The sequence below is a fragment of the Anopheles moucheti genome, chromosome 3 (assembly GCF_943734755.1).
Source record: "Anopheles moucheti chromosome 3, idAnoMoucSN_F20_07, whole genome shotgun sequence".
NCBI lineage: Eukaryota > Metazoa > Arthropoda > Insecta > Diptera > Culicidae > Anopheles > Anopheles moucheti.
The window spans coordinates 74,626,087-74,638,305 of record NC_069141.1 but is presented as its reverse complement, the minus strand read 5'-3'; the positions used below and the strand labels follow the sequence as shown (position 1 = coordinate 74,638,305).

The 12,219-nt window shown below is 46.5% G+C and overlaps 2 protein-coding genes across 3 annotated transcripts in view; both read right to left on the bottom strand.

Moving 5' to 3' along the window:
* LOC128305905 (serine/threonine-protein kinase NLK) overlaps window positions 1-5,667 on the bottom strand; it is a 76,592-nt gene extending 70,925 nt beyond the window's left edge. Inside the window, exons 1-2 of one of the 2 annotated variants that reach the window (XM_053043540.1) lie at window positions 5,404-5,667; window positions 2,804-4,958 (exon numbers count right to left, since the gene is read on the bottom strand). In XM_053043540.1, the coding sequence (XP_052899500.1) occupies window positions 2,804-3,003 (200 nt within the window). In that variant the 5' untranslated portion in view covers window positions 3,004-4,958; window positions 5,404-5,667. The remainder of the gene's footprint in view (window positions 1-2,803; window positions 4,959-5,403) is intronic. The other variant, XM_053043539.1, reaches the window with a different exon arrangement.
* A 463-nt stretch (window positions 5,668-6,130) lies between these two features.
* LOC128305639 (ubiquitin-protein ligase E3B) overlaps window positions 6,131-12,219 on the bottom strand; it is a 62,266-nt gene continuing 56,177 nt past the window's right edge. The window contains exons 3-9 of the mRNA XM_053043194.1: window positions 10,729-10,985; window positions 9,343-10,664; window positions 9,094-9,265; window positions 8,012-9,013; window positions 7,808-7,937; window positions 7,520-7,684; window positions 6,131-7,444 (exon numbers count right to left, since the gene is read on the bottom strand). Of these exons, the coding sequence (XP_052899154.1) occupies window positions 7,160-7,444; window positions 7,520-7,684; window positions 7,808-7,937; window positions 8,012-9,013; window positions 9,094-9,265; window positions 9,343-10,664; window positions 10,729-10,901 (3,249 nt within the window). The 5' untranslated portion in view covers window positions 10,902-10,985 and the 3' untranslated portion in view covers window positions 6,131-7,159. The remainder of the gene's footprint in view (window positions 7,445-7,519; window positions 7,685-7,807; window positions 7,938-8,011; window positions 9,014-9,093; window positions 9,266-9,342; window positions 10,665-10,728; window positions 10,986-12,219) is intronic.

Genomic DNA, 12,219 nt, shown 5'->3' with positions numbered 1-12,219 from the left:
GGTTGCAAAACAGGGTGATTAAAAAGAGAAATAATTAGACATTATTAGACCACACGATTGGAGTTGATTTGCGGTTTGTCAAATAATTCATCATTCTGCCCTGCAACATCAGAGTGACGGGAAGGAACAAACAAACGACTGGTTTGAATTATCTCCTACCGATACTGCCGCGCTGTATCAACAACAAACTTCCACCGGTCCGATATGCCACACACGTATGCGCTACTATTGTGCCCTACCCAGTAGATAACCATCGGACCGTTTCGTTTGGCCAGCTAGAAAAAGATTCAATTATCAACCCGCCAGGGTGGTGGTGGCCAAAAAATTATCGCTTCCAGCAGAAAAGTGTCGCGATAACTTTCACTGGAACTCGATGCGTCACCCCAATTTTTTTTGCGTACGAAGGTGGTTTCACCCCTTCTCATAAGCGAGGGGTGATCCACGATGGCTGGGGGTTCTAGTTGGGCTTAGTTCCGTGATGTTACAGTTTCACTTTTCACGCGTCTTCTATGCCCTTCCCACTTTGGCGTTATCTTGCCCGTGAGGTGACGTATCATTTATCAAATAGACTGCCCATTCCCTGCCGAAAGCCTCGTCACCTCACGCAGCTCTTTAATTAACACAAGCCAAGCAACTCACTCCTTTTGCAAATCGTTATCACACCGGTAAATATGGGGCCCATTTGCGATTTGGGGTCACATGCAGTTGAGGTTCCAAAAGTGCACATTTCCATCAGAATTTAATCTATATCATTTTATACATGATCGCGCCACCACCAACTTTCAAAAACTTTAATACTTCTTTTAATATCAGAAATCCTTGAGAGATAGAAAAAGGTGTGTCCGGCCGTGGTATCATCAGGGAGTGGGTGAAATAAAGGAACCTTCAAGAACTACCGTACAAATGCTTGAGTTTCGCCTCCAAAAAAACAAGGTGTGCCCCAAAAAAAAGGGGAGAAGACTTCATCACACACTCCAGGTTCTCTTCGGTGAGTGTGAATTGTGAACCGAGGCCGCAAAGTGTTTCAAGGTCTATTAGCGCCATTTAAAGTGTGTAGGGGGCCTTTAATGGTGGCACTCGTACACACACACAAAAGAATCGCACAAAGCGACGCGTGAACAAACATCTGATGGTAACCTCATTCTTCACGCCCTGGACGAATGCCCGTGTTGACGGTGTGCATATGGTGCATCGTGTCTGGAAGGAGCGCGCACCCAACTACCTCCTTTACCCTACCGCCGCTCGCTCACCGTACACTCGCTCAACTGACAGGTCGTGGCCCAATTACCAATCTCCTATCGCGCAGTTTTTTTTTTTTTTGCTCCCCCCTTTGGCACTTCATGAAGGGATTCGGCGTATCAGCATCGTTGGAAGAAATAAGACGTGTGCCCGGGGGTCTTATCAGCTGCTGGACCAGGTTTCCCGGTGTTGTTCCACACACAACCTTCACCTTTACATTTCCGCAGGAATAAAATGAACCTTCTAATATGGCAATCGATTGGTTCGGCTATTTATAAGTTGTCTTCGGGAGTCTTTTGTTTTGTTGCTTTCCCAACAAGACTAACCTCGACCTAGTGCATTCCCCTCCGAGGGTGACTCTGGTTGGCACAGTTTATCAGCACCATTGACGTCGATTCTGTAAAATTCTTTTCTTCCGTTATGACGTCTGTGTCCCAAGTGCCACCGATTGGGGGATGATTTGAATGGGAATGAACATGAAACTGACATCTTCTCAGCAGGAATATCATTAACAGAGGAATTTATACCGGTGAGATAATGATAACTACGCCACCATCTCACAAGGTATCGATGAGTGATAATCCACAGCAAGAAGATATGAAGGACATGCCCAAATAGGAGCTTATGGCTACAAGAAGATACACCCAGAGCTTTGAATAAAATTCGTTATCATAAAGAACTATCAGGAATATTCGACTTTCATTATTTTCAGAATCAGGAGAACACATAAAAATAATATTGGAGAAAAACATAGCCACAATACCCATCGCGAATTCGCCAAAAATAATTGGAAACCAAGGATTTAAAAATATTACGAAAAAATATACTTCAAACCAGCACTTGGCAGGCCAGCTGTTGAAAATATCACTTTATGACCAAATGGCAGTCGGATTTAATTCAAATTGCGTAAAGAGCACCTGATGAATATTTCATGTCAATCGGTTCTTAGGTTTGGTGAGGAATTCTGAGTAGCAATTTGCAAAGTTTTCTTTTCCGAAACCTTGAAATGGATTGCACAAAAAGATGAGTTTACTCGTTAGGTTGTAACATTGTTAGGTGTAAACTTCAAGGAAAAGCAAACAAAATTGACGACTTGTATAAATCTTGTCCCTTAATTTTTGGTTATATCTTCTTCTTCATCTTCCTCCTCTCAAGAGATCTAGGCTTGACATTTTTGACACTTTCTTTGACTTTATTTATTTTTATACGTACGGAGGATTGGTCCGGATGGGATTTTAGACCTGTCCTGTCGTGTGAAGACAGGACCGCCCCATTTATTGTGCTTACAACCCTACATTATTTGATTCTCCAATACTAATCGAGATTTGAATCTCGCACGCGGCTTGCTGTTAAAGAATGTCAAGTCTCACTGATTCTCGGCATTCAGCACTTGACATTTGTATCAACACAACTCTATACCGCGGCTACTACTCTTTATCAGTCAAGGTGGAGAGCGCGGTTTAAATCAATCAGCTAAATCAAGAGAAAGAAAAAAACACACCATCCTCACAACTTTACATCAGGACGAAGGTTATCAACGAAGATTAGAATCAAACAAACTTACCATACGACACCGAACGCTCCGTAACCGATGGGTCGATCCGGCTGAACATCCTGGGGGACGGCCGGTGGCTGGAAGTAGGGTGCGGCCGCGGCCAGAATGGCGCCCTGCGGCGCACCGGCAGCTCCTCCTTGCACTAGCGACATCGAGACACTCATGGAGACCCCCCGTGATTGCCTGGCAGGGCCACCGACAGCCGCCATTCAGACGATGCGCATAACCCGACCACTACTCCGACGCGAGAAACCGGACCACAAATATTGAGGACCTGGCGCTATGTGTGTGTGTGTTTTGGTCAGCGAATAAACCCCGGGGTTGTGCTGGTTTGTTTTGATGCCGACTTTTGGGTTAGCGGGTGGGTGTCGTGAAGGCAATGCCGGGCCCTTTAGAAGAAACGTCACTTCAAACAATGGGAAGCAACGATACACTTTCCGCGCGGACGGCGTCCCACAACAACCAAATTGCCGGTGGCGGGAACACGAGCTAAGTCACCCGGTGACTAATGGGTGGAACAAAAAACCCCGGAAAATGTGCGCACCCGCACCGCTAGTCGGAAAATGTGAGGAAATGCGGAACGACCGGGAAACTTTTTTTCCCCCCCTTCACAGCGCGCACTCCTCTCTTGACGTGAAAACTCAACACACAATGGTGTGTGAAGGGTTTTTTTTTTGTTGCTGTGCTGTTGTTGTTGCGTTTTGGCCCTTGTACACTTACTTTCCTCTCTCACCGAGCCAGGCACGCACAATTGGAAACTTTCGCACGTGTGTGTGTGTGTAAAGGGTGTATGGGTGTGTGTACACTTCCGGATGGTGGAGCTCACTTCCGCTTCGAAAGCTTTTGATATATTTTGCACTGGATTGCTTTAGATTGAAGGAATTAAAAAATGGAACCAATTTAACGGACTATTCAAACGCATCTCTCGGTAGGCTTTTTTTGCACATACGCTGAAAAACACACACTTTTATTCACACACTATACATACTTCAAGGATTTTTTTTATTTATTTTTTTTGCCTGCGAGCACTTTCTCTATCTCCTACCGTTCAGAATAGATCGGAAGTTGAAAATGGCCCAATTAACAAAACTTTTCACTTTCTCCACAGAACTCGTACGCCGGTTGCTTGGATGTGAGCAAGCAATTTGATTTCGTTTCGTTGCTGATTCTATTACCCTGCCCAGCAAACTGCTTTATTGCACAATTATCGATGCGTGTGCTCGTTACCCATGCCATGCGAAGGTATTTCTTGAAGGTTAAGAAGCAAATGGGTATGCTTCGGTGAAGAATAGCACGACGGCGGAACTACGGCAGCCACTCACGCATGATTTACTGCACGGCGCGCACAAACACATTCACACACACACCCACACAAGCTAATCGTAAATGACGGATGAAGTTTGCATCAGAACTGTGCGCCACTCTCTGTGAGTCACCGGTCCGTGAGATGCGATTGAAGATGCTAAACGGCACACATTCCGAGCTGGCCAAACGATAATGTGTGTTGGGACGGTTATGATTCCACCTTCAGCACGATCGGGCCGAATTGCGAAGCACTACACACGGAACGCACGTCGTTGTTTTGGAGGTGACTTTTCCACGCGGTGTGGAACAACTGCTGCTGCTACTTCGATTATATCACTTTCCCTGCGTTCGAGCTTTTGGTGCGTCTCGACTGCAGTAGGCCGTGGGTTTAAGCACGCACACGCACACTATTCACCGTACCAACCACCAGTTTCCATCGGCACAATGGCGGCCCCGCCACGTTCTAGTCAGCGATGCGCTCTGACAGATATGATGTCGACTTCGGTCGCTTGCCGCTGCCTGGCTGGAGATGTGGTGTACTTCCGGTTTCGCAGATGCTTTCGCCCAACACAAAAAAAGCACAGGTAACACACACCACCAGTTTTGTCAGCTGTTTCGGTCGCGTTGTGGCTTTGGTGACTCGATTCGTGTGAAGGTCGCGTATGTGTCTCCGCGTGATCCACTTTAATATTGGCAGTGAGAGCGAGGAAGTATTGGCCACCCTTCCCCCAGCAGACAGCGACCAAGGACAGCACTGGACACAAACACAGCGGCAAAACTGCACCGTCTTGGCAGAGGCTGTGTGCTAATACGCGGGTTGCGTAAAATCACTAGAGCAGCTGGCTGGGTATTCTCCTTCCTGAAATGGCAGTAGTATGACGGCAATGGTCTACCAAGGAACCACCAAGGCAGTTGTTGAGATGCACGAAGCTGCTCCAAACAAAACTCGACCGAGAACAATTCTAGCTGTGACGGATATTGTTTACACTCTACACATTCATGCACGCACACAGTTACACACACGCATTCGATGCTTGCTTCGCTTCCTCTGCACAGCGTGCAGAGCGTGACGTTCCCTTTTTTGATGAGGGTTCTAGACAAGCACCACTACTACCACCATCACCACACCACCACTACCACCACCAATCTATATCCCGCAGGATGCACAGAAAAGGGCTCGGCTCCGAAAAGAAGAACGCTAAACCAGCATACGCAGCGATGGTGGTCTTGTTACCCACGGGAATGACACACACACACACACACAGGCACGCACGCTCGGGGATAAAAAGGGTCCTTTTCTTTACCGGTCCGGAAAAAAACCCCGACACTGCTGCTGCTGTTGCCTGGGTTACGACGCGCTACCGTCGCACTGGTGTCCTTGTTGCGAGTGACAATTTTCAGCCAAAGCTTCACGGCGGGTGCGTCGTGCGTGTTCCGAGTTTACGCGAGAAGTCTTGTTTTCCGCGGGTCCGGCCAGCTGGTGTACGTGCGGTGTATGTGTACCCCGTCTCCGTTAAGGGAACCGTGCGAGGAATTTACCAGTAACGGAGCGACGCAACCCAACACGTCCGAACTCGACCAAATTTTCTCGTGAACTAAACAAAAAGTTTTGGGGAAGAAGACATTCGCCTTGTTCAAATGTCAAATGGCTTGTGCCCTGTCAAAGTGCGTGCAGGGCCTATGGTCTCTGTACGGATAATATGTTTGACATCATGCAGGAAAACTACAAAATTAAAATGGAACTCTGTGTTATGTGTTGGCTAAAATAAACTGAAGAGGTCTATTTTCCTAAATAAAAAAAATAATTCTTATTTTTCAGACGGTTTTCATAATACAGAAAATAAATTTGTTTGGCTCATGATGTTTGTTTGGATCAAGACGAAGTGTGGCGCCACCTGTTGGAATATCCAAGACACAATCCATATTCAAACATCATCGTTAAATAAAATAAAATGCGCATTTTAATTTTTCACAGGACACCTAGGAAGGAATAAGAATATAAGGATTAAAATGCTACACACTAGCTTAAAGCCCCTAGAGTACATCGTTTATTCATATTCGGACCCATACATGTTTTCATCATCTATTTGTGTATGATTGAGTTTCAATTACGTGTTATCTTATGCACACCGGCCCGTGTTCTGGTTGTGTGAAAAACGGTACGTGTTAACATAATGCACCTTCTTTAAATTATTGATGCAGATCTGTTTTACCGGGTCCTTACTGGGTCGGGTGTTTGCACCGATAGTGTGATTGTGAGAATATGTGTAGTACTGCCCGTTTTTAACGGTTTTTCTTGTTGGTTTGTTTCCTTGTTTTGTCGCATGCAACACACATAATCTGTTTTAGACACGTTCAAAAAATAGTTGCATATCTTGCTACAATAGTATATAAATATTAGGATTATCATTGTTTGGTTTTATACACACTACCCCGCAGCACTGCCTATAATGCTTTCGATTAGAAAATAAACACAGTTCCTTTCTGACTTATACGTTCTGTTTCACTTGATACGTTTTGTAGGTTCGCTTTAGATGAATACTACATATCGGCTCCTAGCTGCAACGAATACAATTTCCTTTTTTTCCTTATCACACGCACACACACAACACTCATACGAAAAAGGACACTCGTACCAAACGCAATACCATAAATACTCTACTTGTTGATATACACCGACGGGTCACACGTTGTGATACACCGAAAACACTGGGTTCAATACATCACCGTTGCTTGATCGCCGATTGCACACAGTTGCTTTGCTAAATACCAAACACGGGGATATGATATTCATTGGGCGGAGAGCTCCAGAGCTCGTTAGCTCCACAATTTCTATTCTACTACGAAAAATCCGCGTCCGCGTTCCAATTTTTGAGCTCTCGCCGCCCGAATCAATATCCTTGCGCGCTTTACTATCACAGTTTAATGGATTACATATCTTCATCGAAATTCATAAGAATCCTCTGCCTGATCTGCATTACACCACGTGTGTTCCGATTGGATCGGGCACGAGAGGGAAGAAAGGTCGTCGGCAAACATCGGTTACGCCGCAAACGCCGCTTATGACAGCTCGAACCCGGTATTGCTAGATATTGCGTACCGGAGCTTATCCCGCAGCATGCTCTTCTTCTGATAGTTCGGCAGCTTGAGCAGATTGAAGCAGGTGGATGAAGTGGGCAGCCGGTTCAGTGGATCCTTCTTGCGAATGGTAAAGAACCCTCGTATGACCGAACCAACCGTATCGCCGATGTCCTCATCATCGCCCACGTCCACGCAACGTATGGAAAACGGGGGCTCCAAATGAGCGAAGCCAAGCAGTGGCGGTTTCGAACAGCTCGTAACAAACTACCAAGATATACAAGAAAAGGCCACATTAGTACTCACACGAGGGATAAGTGTGACACACCCGCACCGACTTACCTTGAGGAACAATTTTTTCTCCTCCTCGGTGAAATCTTTGGCAAGAATATCCCACAGCCACCCGACCACCCGATGACCGTCGTGAAACCCACCGTAATACTGCGTATGTTTGCGCAGATCCTTCAAATCCAATGGCGATGTATCGCCCGATATAAGTCTTTGCAGCTAAAAGGAAGAGTGAGTGTGATAGTTAACTCTTGTTTCTATCAGTTAACTCTCAAACAAGTTAATTTAATTTAAATATGCTACATTTGGCGAAGTGAGATTCCATTACTGCGCTATACTTACTTCCGGTGTGGAGAACAGCGCCAACCAGTCCGGATTAACGATGCAACGAAATCCGCGTATAAACGCGGCCGTCTGATCGCGGATTTGGGTGTGCATGCGAAAGTAAGCCATGTAGTGGATGTAATTAATCCTGAAATAAATAAACATAAGGAGATAGTTAACCATTTCAAAGGGAAATAAGCAATTTACACGGCAATTACTTACTTATTATCGTTATTAACTGCTCGTGCCTTGCCACCCGGATGCAGTTCGTGTGTCACTATCTTTCCCATCACATCCTCGTCCACGCTGAACGTTAGGTCTAGATCGGCTACATCACCCTGGTAGTGTTTGATAAACGTTAAGCTACGGTACAGTTCCTTATCGAGCGACGGTAACTCATCCATGCAGCTGTACAATGCTTGCTGCGTCTGCCCAAGCACCTGCGAGAGGAAGAACGACGCAAACGGTACATCCACCACGATTCCCTCGTAAACCGCTTTGCCCAACATTCGCCCCACAAACTCGAACAAGGCTAGATGGTTTTCCTGCATGTGTGAGGTGGGCGATGGATAGAGCCGCTGTTCGGTGGTCGTTTTAAACAGATTCAACGATGGGTCAAACACTCGCTTGATCGTTTCTTCCAAAAACTCCTTAAACACACCATCCTGATCGATACCCGCCTCATCCAAACCCTGCTGGTTAATGAACCGAACCCGTATCACACCTTTCAGCCCATGCGGTGGTAATGCGGCCAGCTGCCGATAACCATCCTCCACGATACGATCCCGATGGACGGTGACCAGCGCGGAGCTCGGTGAGGCACAGGCCGATTCCGTCAACCCGAGTACCGCTTTTTCATTCTGTACAAACTTCCGGAACAGCTGCACCCGGTCTTCGTGCGGGATTATGTGGGGCATCTTCTGCAACAGAATCTGGGTGTGCTTTTTACCCTTCTCCAGATCGGCTAGAAAGTGGGACGGCCGTATGTCACGGATCAGCCAATGGTTCGGCGGGGCAAACTGACGCCGACAGTCGCGCCGGTACAGGCACAGCAGCAGCGTGTGTATGGACACGAACAGCGGTGCGCTGGTTGCCGTCTTGGCGTCCAGTATCTGGTCCTGAATGGTGCGGTACAGGAATGTGTTCAAAAAGTGCGACAGCACGATGTAATCGTTCAGCGTGAACGGTGTCTGCTGCTCGTACATTTCCAAATCATCTAAAATACTGCGAGAGTAAGAAAAAAAGGTTCTAATTAGTGTTATACACTATCCAACACTATAGTATACAGAGCGGACACTACTCACGTTACGTAGTGGGTCATGCAATCGCAAAACAGTGACAGCAGCAGCAGTGGGGGTGCGTAATTCGTTTGACTAACTTGCAGCAACTCGATGAACCCTTTTAGACCACAGTTCGGACCGATCGATCCGAGCAGCAGCCAAAGATCGTGTAGCACCGTATCGTTATAGCAAAGACCTACAAAGAAATAGCGACGGTTCCACGGTTAAACATTTAAGAAAAATCCCAATCGTGTTCCACAAAAAAACCCTTACCAGAAAGAATGTCCAATCGTAGCTGTGACAACGCACTCAGTGCCGCGTGATACATCGAGCAGGTTAGTGCCACCCGGGATACTTCAGCCGACCCGAGCTTTCGGTACGTTTTGCCCGCCTTGTTCGGTTGTCCCTTCATCGAGCTACGCTCAAATGTGAGCGCACGCTTCAACAAGTTCCCCGTACTGTTACCAGTTGGGATGGGATAATCGATCGTCTCGTACCCGACCGCAAGCTCCTTCAGATTGTCACCCAGCAGCAGCTTCACGATCCGATGGTTCCACAGCAGATGGATCTGTTTCTTGATCAGCGGTAAATTTTCGTGCTGCAGCCGATCCTTGCCGGGCGAAAACCACCCGAGCAGTTCGTGCCACTGCGTGAAGGCACCACCGGCCTGGGCCAAGCTGGTCAGTATACCGTTCAGTAGCTGCGTCACGACGAACGTGAACGCGGGATAGGCCAGTTTGGCCGCATTTTCCGGCGGCTCCAGATAGTACAGCTGCACCAGGTTGGCAAGCAGCGCGAGCAGATTGCTATTCTGCAGGCTGGCCACCACAAACTTGGTCGACTGTTCACCGGCCAGCAGATCGAGCGTTTTTTCCAGCGTTCCGTGCGATTGAATGCTTACCAAACATTCGGGCGTGAGCTGTTCGAGCTGCGCGATCATACCCGGTACGGAGAGGATCTGCACCAGAAATTGGCTGAGAAGGTTCTCGCTATACCCGGACGATACGAGCGGCCGTAGGGCAAGCGTTACAAGCGCGGTAAGTGAGATGGGTTTCAGGTTCACTACCGGCCGACAGGTGCCTTTTACCAGCACCTGGCGCAACGTTAGATAGAACCCTTTCTGTACGAGATCGCCCATCACATTCGCGCACAGCTGCATCATACCGGGCTTTAGGCCGGCCAACGATTTATTGCGCAACAGCGCCCAACTGTTGATCGACGTAAACGCGACCAGCGTGTGCAGATATAAGGCCAATGATATGCTATCGCTGTGTACCTCGGGTTTAAGCAGCTCGATCACGGTACAGCATCGGTACAGCAGCTTCTTGATGTGGCGTATCCAGGCTAAGCTTAGTTCCTTATTGAACGCAACACCAATGTAGCTTGTTTTGGGTGAATCCGATTCAAGGCTAGCGACTAAATAGCGACACAAACGTTCCAGCCGTTCCCGATGCGGTGCCGACTCCGGTGCGCTCGTTTCCGCTTTCCACTGGAGCAGAAAGTGGCTGGCGGCACAATACACGGCAAGGCTCGGTTTAAGGTCGATCGGTTTACCGACATTTGTGACCGGTGGAAGCAGTTCGTCAAATTCAGTGCTAGAAATTAAAAGACGCATATTAATAATCGTGCACAGCGAAACTACAGCCGAGGGGAACCTACAGAATTGTTTGGCGAAATTTGGTACGAGCCAACCATCCGCGGATGTTGCGCTGAAGCAGCAATATCGAACGGTCCCGCCGTTCTTCCTGTGCCCGTTCATTGGCACGCTCTTCCCGTGCCGCTTTCGTTTGGACGAGAAAACTGTCCTTGTTGGTTTCGGTACGTCCAAACATATTGTGTTTCTTTTTTTGTTTGCCTTATGCCGAGGTTCCCGATTCACACCGACGACTCACAAACACTATCAACTGCACTCGTTACTAAAAAGCAGGAAGCAAAGGGTGAATTCCAATAAACATGATACCGCTAATTGACGCCCCTTCGCTAGACGTCGGAATTCGGACCGCAGTTTAGCGAGTCTCGGAAGTGCAACAAACTAAGCACTGTTTGGTTTGCTTTGTCAACGATTCATCCCAGCATCATTTTTGCTTAAAACCTTCATCTCCGATTGTGAAGATTTTCTGCCTGGTAATAATAAACTTAACACCCTTCTCCCGATAACGTCACCACAATGTTTCGCCCGATGGCTTGCTGTGTGATGTTTCTTATCAACACAACTCCCACATTCGTTTCGCACGAACAAACACACCGAACACTCACTTTCACCGACGTATCCTTATCGCTGCATGGTGTAATTCATCGCGGCAACTTTTCACAACGAAAACCAATCGCAAAAAGTGTATTTTTGCCGAGGGTTTTTTGCGTTACGAAAAGTAAAACACGCAGAAAATTTTCCGTTCCTCAGCTGTTGTGATTGTTGTTTTTCTTTCTTTGCGTGTGTTTTTTTTTCGCTGTCAAATTCTTCGTACCGCACAACGGGCACTCCAGTGGTCACGCGATTCGAACTTTGGGCTGGTTTTGAAATTTTTTAAAAAACTAATGGTTTGTGTTTCTTTACGTAAAAGACTTTTAAAAATATTGTAGGCTAGTATTAAAACAAGAATCGAAAGAAAAATGCTTATTTAAGTTACTCTTGCTCATAGTTCATTGTAAAATCTTTTCAAAACGGTTTTATGAAACGAATTCCACATTGCATCTGCTCCACAAACTGTCGATTCCTACCCCCGGGTATTTTTCCTAGACGAAGTTCAAAAACACCGTTAGAGAGTTTTACCATCATGGTCGGTAAACTAGCCAATTAGTTAATAAGTTAACGAATTTATATACCATTTCATCTCCCAAAACACATCTAAGTAATAAATATCCAAAATAAAGAATTGTATATATACAATAGATTGTAGAATCTAAACCAACCACCAACGGAAAACTTCAAATAGAAGTAAGGTTCGTATCAATACCATAATATCCTTTGGCGCAACTTATGTTTGTTGCTATCAACGTCCATTGTTACCTCAATAGTAAGATAGCTTTATGTTTCAACAAATAAACCAGAATGCCCCGCTCGAAAGATTGAACCAGTTCCACATTGTTCCGACTCAAGTGTAATCCTTATTTTCCCTTAAGGGCTTTACCGACCCACACAGAAGCTTCACT